Below are 12981 nucleotides of genomic sequence, written 5' to 3' on the forward strand. Positions count from 1 at the left end.
ATTCTCCTGAAAAAGTCCTGAACGTCCCAATAGAATCACAGAATGCTTTTGGTTGGAAGGGACAAGACAGTGGAATCATCGAGGACCATCCAGTTCAATTCCCATCCCTGCAGACACCCCAACAATCCCTCCCAAACATTGTCCAAACTCTCCTGGGGCTCTGCAGCCTCGGGGCCGTGCCCATTCCCTGGGGAGCCTGGGCAGTGCCAGCCCCCTCTGGGGTAGAACCTCGCCCTGAGACCCAACCTGAGCCTCCCCTGACACAATTCCAGCCCTTCCCTGGCTCCTGTCCCTGTCCCAGAGATTGGAGCTGCTCCTCTCCTGCCCCTCCTGAGGAAGCTGCAGCCCCAGACCCAGTGAGGTCTGACCCATTTCCTTCAGTTTCATGATTAAAAAAAATCACCAAAAAAATAGAGAGGTCTGGGTGTGCTATAGGATATCTTTGCCTGACAGTTTACAAATCTTTTTTTCCCCAGAATTTACTGCACAAGATGTAGTGCCCAGAAAACTGCAGAACTGACTGACAGATTTTGAGAAGGCCACTAACAAACCTGCTGGAGTGCTTGGAGGATTGATAGAATCATTTTTAAAGAAAGTCACACATATGCTTAGTTTTGGTGCAAAAATTCTTATTACCATTGAATGAACATTTTATATTTTTAATATTTGCAATTATTTGAAATATCATGCATTTATTTGGTGACATCTCAAATGCTGGCTACAGTTCCTAATTCCTAATTCTCTCCTCACCTTTTTGTCACTGCAAGGTGACAGCAGAGTCTGGCTGACACCCTGACCTTTTCCAGCTTTTACCTTTTGAGGCCACCTGCACAGAGTTCTGGAAAACCTGCCCTATAATCCTTTTGCTGTATGTAATCCTATAGCATTGCTCCCACTCCCCAGGCTGCATCCAGCTTTTTTTTTTTTTTTAAATCTGATGTTCATTTGGGTGTGCATTTTTGTGTTGTTTTTGTTTGTTTGAGTTTGTTGGGTTTTTTTTAAAGTGAGGAAAATCAAGCAGGAATCTAAGCTGGAGATGATAAGGAATGCTCTGATAAATCCTGATTTTTACTGGGAAATGTTTCACTGAAATGAATCATTTATGCAATCTAATAATTCCATGAGGACAGCACTCCTCCAGGAAACCCAGTTTCATGTTCTCCAATAAGCCAGAGGGCAAACAAACCCTGAATCAGGAGAAGGAGCTGAATATTTTTTGACTTTTGGTTTTGAAACCGAAAATTTTGAGTCCATTCCAATGCACATTTAAGATCTTACACATTTTGGAGTGACAGGAAAAATCACCTCCTGCCCTATTGTGAACTTTGCATCTCTATCTGCTCAAAGGTTAAACATTTTTAGGATGGGTCAGGACCTGAGGAGTGAGAATTGGAAAGTCTGCCTAGAAAAAGTAAAAATTCTAATTCATGTAGTGCCTTAGTGAACCCCTATTTCTGCACATGAAAAATCAATTACACAACTGGAAATCCAGATGCTACTGTGGGATAATTCTGAATTATTTTCACAGAAATGGGGTTGCTATGAGGAATAGTCATCCCATTATACACATTTTTTTAAGCAAAATGCAAACTTCTGGAAATATGTGTAACTCATATTACCTGGGGAAACTAGATAGCATTGAGAGGTCTGAAAATCCTAGAAGGTTCTGGAAAGGAACAGCTTTGCTTTATAAAAGCTTGTACATTTTAAAGACCTTTACAAAATGAAAAAAAAAAAACCAAACAAAAAAACCAACCCTCAGTTGATTAATTAGTCCTAATTTATATTTAAAACTCTTCCTGACTGATTTTTAAAGTTGACTTTTACTTGATTAAATAGGAGTCTTTAATTCTGAGGTATTTGTGGCTCTGCAGATTCCCTCCTTGATGGGAGTTCTACATAAACACTTGGCTTGCAGTGATGAGCTCAGCCCAGATGCTGAAATTTTCTTCCTCCCCATCAGTCTTCCTCTCCCTTCCCACAAGCAGAGGGCAGCTCTTGTTCTTTGTGCCTTTGAATGTCAAACAAAAAATCAAATTATTGTTAAATAGGGTGCTGTTAGTTCACTGGTTTATCACTACTATTAGTATAAACTTCAATCAATCGTGTTTTCAGGGTAAAAACCCCACCAAACCCCAAAACTTCCACTGCTTTTCAAGAAAAATCTCCAACAAACACATTCCAGGTGCCAGGGACAGCAATATCATGATTTTAACATTGGAAATCTGCTTTTGTATTTGCACTGGGAGGGCTGTGCCTGCTTGCCAAAATTGCAGTGCTCGTTTTGCTCAAGGTTTTCTGCAATTTCTGCCTTTGAGAAATTCCACACAGACCTTGCCCTGCCTCCCAGAGTTATTTTGGGCACGCTGTGTTACAGCTGTTGGGGTTTCTGCAGGAGCAGCGTGCTCACAGCACATTAGCAGCAGGAGGAACACACTTTGCTGCAAAGGGAGAGCACTTCTTTGGGGTGGTGGTGGTGGTGAGGGTTGTGGCAGCCTTCACTTCTTCCATCACCATAATCCTCTAGGAACAGGTGGGAAGTGAAGGATTAATGCTGAGTGTGGAAAATGTAATTTTGGAGATTGAGGAAGCACTGGGAGGAGGCACTGAGCTCCTGAGCTGTATTTACTATGGGTATTGATCTATGAAATGGAGAAATGCTTTTCTTTTTGGCATTTAATGCCAGCCAAAATGTAATAACATTAAAGAAACATTTCCAGTAGTTGCTCAGTTTTTAGTTCAGGCTGATCCTTGTTTAGTGTGGACTCATTTGTGAACATTTAAAAACACTTCAGAGCAGTCAAAAAGTCTGCACTGATTTGTACAGTGTGTAAATTTTACTGTGAATTTGGTTCTATGAACTTGACCAAGGCCTATTCAGGCTGGAATGAATCCTTGAAATAAAAAGAACTGTGACTTAAAGTCATTTTTTTGGGATCCAGCCCATAATTTATAATCACTCCCCCTTTTTTTAGAAGCTGTTGGCATATTATGTGTCACTAATTAATTCATTATTAAGCTGTGCATGTATCAAGAATTAATCTGGTTATCTGCATTTGCCATTATTTATTTATTTATTTATTTATTCTCAATAATTTATTATTAATAAGCGTATTTGCCATTATTATTTATTCATTTTTCATTTAATTCATTATAGAGTTTAGATGCAGCAGCTCACATACATTATTGCAATAATGGGATAAAATTCACTGTTTCTGCATTTTCTATGGGTTCCTTCTGTGTGTTCTGTTCTCCATGAGTGGGATTTTTGGATATGTCTGCATATTCTGTTCTTGCCATTATTGCTTATTTATTCTTAATTTAATTTATTATAGTGTTTAAATGCAGGAGCTCACATAAATGATTGCAATAATGGGATAAAATTCACTGTTTCTACATTTTCTGTGGGTTCCTTCTGTGTGTTCTGATCTCCATGAGTGGGATTTTTGGATATGTCTGCATATTCTGTTCTTGATATTCTTGCAAATGAATATTTAGAGGCAGGATCTGCTAATTAGAGAATTTTTACACAAATACAAGGAAATCTATCTTTATTAACTCTAGACAGTACAATTAATTTTTTATTTTTTTTTTTTAATTAAGCAGCAGGTCTGTAGACCTCATCAAAAGAACCACCAAGCCTGAAGAGCAATTTTAGCAAAAAGAAACCAGATTTTGATTTTAATGCTCCTGGGTGAGCTGGAAACAAACCCAGCTGCTGCAAGGAGCTGGGAAATAACACAGATTTAGAAAACTTGCTGCTGCTTAAGGAATATTTATGGGCACAAGTGGAAGTGAATTGTTCCCTCAGTTCAGCTGGGAAAAGGAGCTGCTGCTGTGCCTGGATATTGTCTGCCCTCGGTGCTTTCTCATTGTTTTCCAATTTTAGCTGCATCCCTCCCTTTCTAATAGAGCACTTTTGATTCAGCCTTGCACCACAACTTCTCTTTCTTTTGGAACTTTTCACTACAGGCAAGCAGCTTTTTGAACATAGAAGATTTGAAATGGAATGGGGGAAGTGCTCAAAAGTGTATAAAATCAGACCCAATGTAAAGAATAATTCGTGCTGCAAAAAATATGGAAAATAGGTTTTTTCACCCATTTTAAACATGGGATTAAGGCTTCTAAATAACAACTTTGTCTTGATAAAGCATTTTTCATTCAAGAGAGATCTCCCTTCCACCCATTCAGTTAAAAGAATGCCAAATCAAAATTAAACAGAATATTTTGTAGGGTCTTTTTGGTTCTTTTTTAATTGACTCAATGAATTTTGGAGTGAAGTTTCCATTTCACTGTGAAGGAAACCATTCCAGCAGGGCTCAGACTTTCATTTATTTATTTATTGCCTTCACCACCATGTGGAAAACCACTGGGACTTGCACAGCTCTGCCAGGTAGGGATTTTTCTGTGTCCCAGCAATGTCCTCAGTGAGATGAGGTGCTGGAATCATTCCTTTCTGCAATTTTTATTTCATGGGGAATCTTGCACTTCCTGTGATCACTCAGGTTCTTCACTGAGTGTCCTCTCCTGGCCCCTCTTTTCTGGCTCATCTCGTTGAATTTTTATTCCCAGTGAATTTTTTCCTCTTTGCTACTTATTTCCCAGCCCTCAGATCTCATTAAATTTTCTTAGCTGTTTGGTTTTGAATTTATTCCTGCTCAGAGTGAAGCTCTCTGCACTCACACATGATTCAGTGGTAACTTAGAAGGAATTCTGCAGTTCACAGGCAATCTAGTTAAGGATGGTTTACTAGAATTATTCTGGAGCAAAATTCCCTCTGTGGATTAAAAAAAAAAAATTATAAGAAGATGCTGAATAAAACAGAGAAAATAGAAAATAGAAAAAAAATCTTTTTTTCTAATCAGCCATTTTGCTGATTCTAACCACCTCCCCTCATGCCAATTATACAAATCCACTTACCTGGTGTTCTCTTGGGATTTTGCTTTAATTTATTTCTCTTCATATGAAATTTAAAATGTTGGTGGACCTCAAATGTTTTCCCCCTTTTGACATGCTTTTAAAAACCTTGTGAATCTGCTGTCATTCCTTTATACTGTTTTATACCAATTTCCATCATTTTTCTTGTAAATCCAATTAAGGTGGAAAATCTCCCTTTTCAGTTGTCACTCGTAGCTCCATAGATGGTGTAGAGTCAGATGAACAAAAGCTTTTTTTTCTCCAAACAGTGCTGCATGGAATATTTTACACTCTCCCAGGACAGTTGAAAAAGAAAATCTTTTATCATGTTTATCATCTGCTGGAATCATCTAGGAAGTCAGAATTTGTGAAACTGGCAAATATCAGTGAGGTCAACTCTGGTTTGACTGTGGCTTATGGGACAATTTTAAAAATTTTGATGTAAATCCTGCCCAAATTAGTGGTTCCTGGGTGTGTTGACTCAGGCAGCAGAGCTGCCAGGCAGGGGTATGATAATTATATTTCTGTATTTGTGCCAATATGTCCTCCTGGATAAAAATGACTCTTTTCCCTCTCACATCACTTGGTGAAATTTTGGTTCCTGAGCAGTTTCTCCACACAGGAGTGTAGTGCAGTGTGGGCACAGTTGGGGGTTTCACTCTGGCTCTCCATGGTCATGGTTTCAAATAAACAAACAAACAAACAAATAAATAATATAAATGACACCAGCATTAAAACACTCCATGAAAACAAGATGAGCAGAGCATGGGGGCAGGTCTGATTTTCCATTAACACTTTAATAGTGAGTTCTGGCAAATCTCTGGCAATTGCTGCATTGATATTCCCCGTGTTTACAGCCCAGTGGAGCCATAGAGGACTTCGGGGACAGGGATTGACAAACCAGTAATTTCCTGAAGCATCAAGATAAATTTTATCCCATTTATAAAATGCAGTTGTTTCATTGCAGTGCAAACAAGCTCAAACACTGCAGATTGCAGGGAAGCATTCCATCAGCTTGCTGGCCTCCAGGTGATATTTTGTTCAGGAACTCTGGTTGTGTGTTTTCAGCCTCCAGGGGATATTTTGTTCAGGAATTCTGGTTGTGTGTTTTCAGCAAGAACCAAGCAAAGCAGGAAGGTTCTCTGCCTCATGCTGCTGTGAGGAATGTGTGAAGCTCAGGATGGTTTGTTCTGTAGGAGCTTTGGCCAGAGAAATCTGATTTGGGGCTTGGAGATTTCCATGGGTTGGTCTCAGTTCAGTGCATGGAAATCTTCCTTCTTATTCTCTACAGGGTTATCCTGAATTTCTAATTCTCACAGGGCAGATCCCTCTCACCCTGCAGTATGATCTGCCTGGAGTGTTCAGAAAAACACCTTTTTGTTCAGGACAAGGAGTTCAACAGTCCCAGAGACAATTGGAACACAGGCACAAATTTGTGCTAATAAGATATTTAGGTGTGAAAAGATGAAACTGAAATCTAGCTCAGATCTCAAAATCTTTATGGTGCCTCACTCAGGAAATCATTTCATAGGTACCTCAATATCTGTATATCAACCCTGAGTGACATCAAAGCTTCTTTAAGGTTTTGGTATTTACATTTCCAGTACTTGGTACTCAACTTATTTCCTATTCTTTGATACTTAAAGCTTGTGGCAGTCAATAAAATATCCATTCTCAGGATCTTTGGTTCCAAGGTACTTTCAGTAAAGAACCCAAGTATACTTCAGAGTTGCATTTCCACCTACTTGAATGTCTAAATAGCATTGTAAATTTTTCTTTCAACCACATTGTAAGAGAACTTGGTGCAAAAACTCGCCTGCCAGAAATTTTTATTTTGTTTCCAACTGCTTAAACATTGGCATGGCTCTGACAAGGGTTTAAAAAAAGCATTTTGAGCATTGGGATGCAAATTAACATACTAAGCAATTAAAGTCAATTAAAACAGGATGTGGTGTAATTAGAAACAGTTGTGTTCACATTGATATTCAGAGAGGTTCGATGTGTTGAAAGAAAAGAAAACAATTCTGGAAACTTTTAATGCCCGACAGATGTGATGATGATGCTAATAATGGCACTGGTTCCTAAATCCCCCATCCTGCCTCACCTCGGGAGCTCCTGGGGAGGGGCAGAAAATGGGAATGAGTGGCTGTGTCCCTGCACAGTGCACTCACCTGTTGAGGTGAAAGAGGAGCTTTCCAGCCTCGGGAGGTGTGTGATCAATTCTCAGCAGTGTCAGTGGGGATCTTTCCACCTTTGCCAGCCCTGCTCCCTTGGTTTCCCTCTCACTGAGGTTCTGGATCTCTGCATTGGTGTTTATTGCTAGAAATACTGAGCTTTATTTTTATTCCCTTTCTGCGTGGCAGCCAGAGAGCAGGGAGAGCCCTTGTTCCTCTAAAGCTGGGGCAGAGCTGCCCTGATGGCCAAAAAGTTCATTAGAGGTTGTGGTTGCAGCCCTTGCAGCTGTGGGATTGCACAGATGCTGTACCTGGCCTCTCCTGGCTGCAGGGATGAATGGGTTTGGCTTTTCCTTGATGCAGATGAGAGAGGAAATCCTCCCAAAACAAGGTGGGGAGGAATCTGCCTCTGCCAGATCACAGCGTTTGCTCAGGCAGAGCGTTCCAGGCACTGTGGGATGTGCAGAATGCCGTGGATGTGCTGCACAGCAGTGCAGGGAAGGAAGGAAATGCAAGGAAATATTACAGATATTCAGGTGCAAGGCCTTCACTGCTGATTACCCTCTGTTCAATGCAACTTTTGATTTAAAACAAGGAGGAAAAAAATTGCTGGCACAGAAGTAAATAAATGAAAACCATTAGCTGGCTACTTCATCCTTTCCAGCTAATTTAATGCTCAGGGCAGGACCGTGTCCATCCCATGTGTTTATTTTTTAATTCTCATTAGCTGCTGATCATTTTTATATTTGAAACCCAAATGTGGAAAGACAAGGTCTATTTCAACTCAGCCAGTCATGGCAGTTTGCATTCCCACTGACAGTCAACAAATGTAAGCACTGGGATAAAAGTTCCCATTTTGCATTGTACTGACCTAGGAATTCATCAGCTCAGGCTTCTGGGACCTATAGGTCCCAAACAGAATGGTGATCTCCATTTCCTGGGAAATTCAAGTTCCTCCATCTTTGAGGGTACCTGATGAGGCATATGAGATCATTTAATGTTTGGGGTTAAATAGTCTGAAAATCCAATTTCAGCTCATTAATTAAAAAAATATGTCTGAGAATCTTTTCACAGGTCTGTTCTTTGATGTATCCCTTTCATTTACATAGGAGACAGATATTGGACTCCTGAGGTTAAAATGCATAATTTTTGAGGTTGTATTTTTCACTAAATGACTTTTTCCATTCTTGCAGCTTAACTAATTTTTACTGGTGCAAGACAGGTGTAAGAGTAACATCTCACAGGTGGAAATGGCCATCAGCAATTAAGGAGAGTTAAATTTGTACAGAGGTGGTTGTCACATGAAGAAAATATTGATAGTGCCATGGAATTTATCATTTAATCCTTCTCTGAGTTTGAGTAGCCATGTGCTGCTCTCAGGGTTGGGATTGTGAAACAGGACCAATTCTGCTCCATTTTTCCTTTGGAAAATGTGACTTCTTGCAGGTTTCCTGTTGCTCCCCGTGCAGAAAACAAACTGATTTCTGGGAGAAAAAAAAGTGTGGCCATGTATGTGAAAACAGAAATTGCTGGGGTTCTTTTGAAGGTTCTTTATAAGATAAAGGCTCTCTATCAAATCCCAAGGAAATATGGATAAAATTTAACCTTTGGGCTTGATGAAATGCTTATTCCTGAAACCCAGACATGCAGGCAGAGCAGTCTGAAGAGAAATCAGTTTAGTAATCCCGGGGTGACTGAGAAGCCATTGCTTGTATTGTTAAAATATATAAAATTAATTCCTTGCTATCATGAGTACCTGTGTTTGGAAATCATACACTTAGAGAGAACTTCCCAATCTCTATAAAAACGTGCTGACCTCTCCCCCAAAACCTCCAGAGTTGAGAATATGGTTGGATGTCGTTGTAGAGGTGGGTGTGACAATCAAATAGACACACTACATTTCAGAAGGCTAATTTCTGTTTGTCACAGCAGCACGCTGTCTTTTATACACTCTGCAAACTTTACACTTTGTCCATTGGTTACACCAGATCAACACAACGTTCATTGGTGTAAAACCCATCTCCACTTCTGTTTCTCACAAGACTTTGCTAAAAATACATTTCCCAGCTGGAGGTTTTCTTCTGCTTATGTCCTTCTTCTCTTCTTGATCTCCAAGCCAACGTCCTTGGTAGAATACCTTTCAGAAATGACCCTTATTCATTAACCCTCTCTGGCTCAGGCCAGCTCTTAGCCTCTCCACAGCTGGAGGACAAAAATCCCCTGCACAAAGGCATGCAATGCACTTTACCTGCCGAGGATGTGAAATCAAGGTGTTTTGGCTGCAGCTGGAAGAAAATCCCTTTGTGCTGTCTGTTTTCTCCCGCAGGTTGTGTATGTGACAGCCACGTTCCCCTACATCATGCTGATGATCCTCCTGATCCGGGGCGTGACGTTACCCGGCGCTTCCGAGGGCATCAAGTTCTACCTTTACCCCGACATCTCCCGCCTCTCTGACCCACAGGTAGGACCTGGGGCTGCTTTGGGAAAAACGGCAAGAGCTCCTTGCCCTGGAAACCTGAACACAGCAGACTGCAGGGGAGCTGCTCCTCATTGCAGATGTGGGATTGGGGATAGGGCTGTGAAGCCATGTTGTGTGTTGGGACAGATCATTTTTTAAATTGGGAAGTACCTTGGTTGATAAATGAGGATTTTCAGAGCCAGTTGCTGTTGGTGCTTCTGCCACTGATGGACAAGAGCATTGCCACCAGTTCGATGGGGACAAATTTAACTGGTATTTGGCCAATTTTTGGTTCTTTGCTCGCTCCAAAGCTAAATCTCATGCAGAATCAACAGAGAAATTGCCCATTCAGATAATTGCTGTCTTTATAGCAGAATATGAACTGAGGAGGAATGAAGTGCTCAGACCAGGAAATCTGCCTGTTTTGTTGTTTCCAATGTAAAGCAGAACATGGAAATAATGGATTAAGTTGGTTTTTTATTATTATTTCGAGTGACAGAGGATTGCAATAAAACAGTATTGTCCATCATCTGTGTGATATTGAAGGGGGAAATGACAAAATCTCTATAGAACCTGACAGGTTGCAGACAGCATTTTACTGATCTGCTTTGGCACTGTAAAAGACATTACACAGTGTTTCTCCTGAGGCTATTACATGATTAAATGGATCCTGAGAAGGATGCAGAAAGGAATTTGGGAATATTTGTCAAAATGAATTTTTTTAATCTGCTTACTAAAGAGGTGTCAGAGCATATTTTTTTTTTAATCTCTGCTTATTTTAAACATGTATTTTGATCTTTTTGTTCATGTATTTTGATACAAAGGACAATACAGGAACTCCTTCAGGTAATTTTCTTGGGGCACCTGAAATACCTGTAAATGTTTGCTTTAAACAAGTAATATTTCTACAGGAAAAAAAAACAAAACACCAAAAAACCAACCTACCGAACAAACAAACAAAATCAAAAAAGAACAAAAACCATTTTTGTACAAGATTGAAAATTTTAGATGAAAATTAACAATGTTCGTGCTATGTGTCAGCACGGGTGGGAAGTGAAAGAGCTGTGGAAGTGGTGCCAGTGCTGGCTGCAGAATTCCAGCTGCACCTTCAGCAGAGGTGGCCTCAGGTCACCTGAGAAATGAGCCCTGGGACAGAGGGAACACCAGCATTCTCTGGCACACTCCCAGGTATTTGTCTGCACCTTCCAGCAGGCTCAGAGTGCAGTGAATCCAGCAATCCAGGCTGGCTCCAGGTGCCAGGACACTGCTGTGGTTGTGGGTGGCATCACTTTGTTCAGCCCAGTCTGAGCTGCAGTCTGTGCCCTGGGTGTGGGGTGGAGCTGCAGGTGCCCCTGCCTTCCCCAGCCCTGCTCTGGCTGCTCTGCTCCTGTGCCACTCCCTGGGCTCTGCCCCCCTTGCAGAGTCTGTGTGGATTTATGGAATGGTTGGGGTTGGGAGGGACCCTACAGATCACCCAGTGCCACCCTGCCATGGCAGGGACACCTCCCACTGTCCCAGGCTGCTCCAACCCCAGTGTCCAGCCTGGCCTTGGCACTGCCAGGGATCCAGGGGCAGCCACAGCTGCTCTGGGCACCCTGTGCCAGCCCTGCCCACCCTGCCAGGGAACAATTCCTGCCCAATATCCCATCCATCCCTGCCCTCTGGCAATGTGGAACCATTTCCTTTTGTCCTGTCACTCCATCCCTTGGAAAGAGCCTCTCTGGATTTTCCCTGTAACCTCTTCAGGCCCTGCAGGGCCACAGTTCAGTGACCCCAAAGCTTCTCCTCTCCAGGCTGAACAATCCCAATTCTCCCACCCTTTCCCCCCAGGAGAACTGAACTCCTTGCACGAACAGGGCTCAGTCCTGCTCTTTAAGAACTGGTTCCTTCCCTTGCCCACTGCTTTTCCAGAGGCTCTTAACAGGATTTTGCCCTGCCTGTGGATTTCCCACGTGCCACTGACACCCTTGCTGTGTTTGCCATTGAGGGAGGGCACGCCAGCTTAAGGGACATTATTGCCAGCTTAAAGGACATTATTGCCAGCTTTAGGGACATTATTGGCAGCTCCAAGGAGGGTTTATATGCCTATTTACTATCGTGGTGCCACTTGTAAAGAAATTATCGTTGCCAAGACAATTTGCAGAGCCCATGGGTTGGTGGGAGCAGCCTGGGAAGCACAAAGTGCTGGAGGCACTGGGGTGTGTCTGTCTGTCCCACACGTGTGGGGCTGGAATTCCTTTTGGGAATGCTTTAAAGAGCCAAATACTCCTCAGGCTCAGGGAGACTTTCACTGACGTGTTCTTGTCCTTCAGTTGTATTTTAAACACCTTTTAGTAGAAAGAAGCTGAAATAAAATGTGTAAAATGTGTCATAACAAACAGTGGTGGTGAACACCAATGCAGGTAATTGAATTGTAGTATTCATTGGATTTAGAGAATTATTTTTGTGTTGAAAAAAAATGTCATTCCTCCAAAACTGAAATATGTTGTTGGGAAAAATTAATTCAATACTTGAAGAAAGCTTTCAGGCTAATGGGTGCAATCTCTAGTCACTTCTGAGGAAAGAGAGGAAGCTTAGTTCTCCAGGCTAGAATTTGACATAACTGGTTTTATTTTACAAATAGCCTTGGGTTCAGCTTTAGTGCGACTTATAGTGGTAATAAGATGGATATAAAGGCATTCTCCATTTTATGGAAATGTAGAATTTAATGTTCAAACCCACAAATATTAGGATAACCTCCCCCACCCCATAAACCTCTTGTCCATTGGTTCAAGTCAAATTGTTCTTGTCAAATTGACTCCTTTTTGCCAAGGAGCACAACTGAAACTACCTGGAGATTTGTGCTTCCAGTTTCCATGTTTACTCATTTCAGTGGATTTATCCCTAATGCCAAAGCATAAATCATGTGTACCAGCAGAATTTGTTTCCTCTTCAGTTGCAGGCCTGTTTCAGTTATATTTCAGGGAGGGTGCTGGGTCTGCATTAGGAGAGAGGTATTTTAGCCCCACAGCCAGCCACGTTTACTGGGGATTAAATAAATCAAGTTTCTCTTCAAGGCTCACTTCAATTTGAAGTTCTGGACTCTTTTGTCTTTGTGCAATTTGCATTCCATGGTGGGTTAGAGCTTTGTGAGCAGCTATTCATCTTTGCAGCTCCCCTCAGCTTCCAAGGGCAGTGGTCTCCATTTCATTTTTATATTCTATCTCTCCAGCAGACCCAATCCTCTCACTCTGAAAATGCCATTTTTTGTCCTGAGCATGGGTAGAGCTCATAGCAATCACTTTGTTTTGCATCAGTGGAAGCTGGAACAGTCTGGAGCTCTATTTAAGCCTCAGAAGTGTTTTCCTTCATCAACAAAAAGGTCTCAATAATCTTCATGCTCAAATTGGCTTGAAATATATCCCTGTGCCCTAATCTGGGAGATACAGGTGC

At 41.5% G+C, this 12981-nt stretch overlaps 1 protein-coding gene across 3 annotated transcripts in view; it reads left to right on the plus strand.

Annotated features, from left to right (window-relative positions):
• Positions 1-12981, plus strand: part of SLC6A11 (solute carrier family 6 member 11) — an 88127-nt gene that overhangs the window by 35047 nt on the left and 40099 nt on the right. For all 3 annotated transcript variants that reach the window (XM_088171682.1, XM_014869756.2, XM_088171684.1), the window contains exon 7: positions 9418-9552. In XM_088171682.1, the coding sequence (XP_088027808.1) occupies positions 9418-9552 (135 nt within the window). The remainder of the gene's footprint in view (positions 1-9417; positions 9553-12981) is intronic.

This window comes from Sturnus vulgaris, chromosome 11 (genome assembly GCF_052056855.1).
Source record: "Sturnus vulgaris isolate bStuVul1 chromosome 11, bStuVul1.hap1, whole genome shotgun sequence".
In the NCBI taxonomy this organism is placed as follows: domain Eukaryota; kingdom Metazoa; phylum Chordata; class Aves; order Passeriformes; family Sturnidae; genus Sturnus; species Sturnus vulgaris.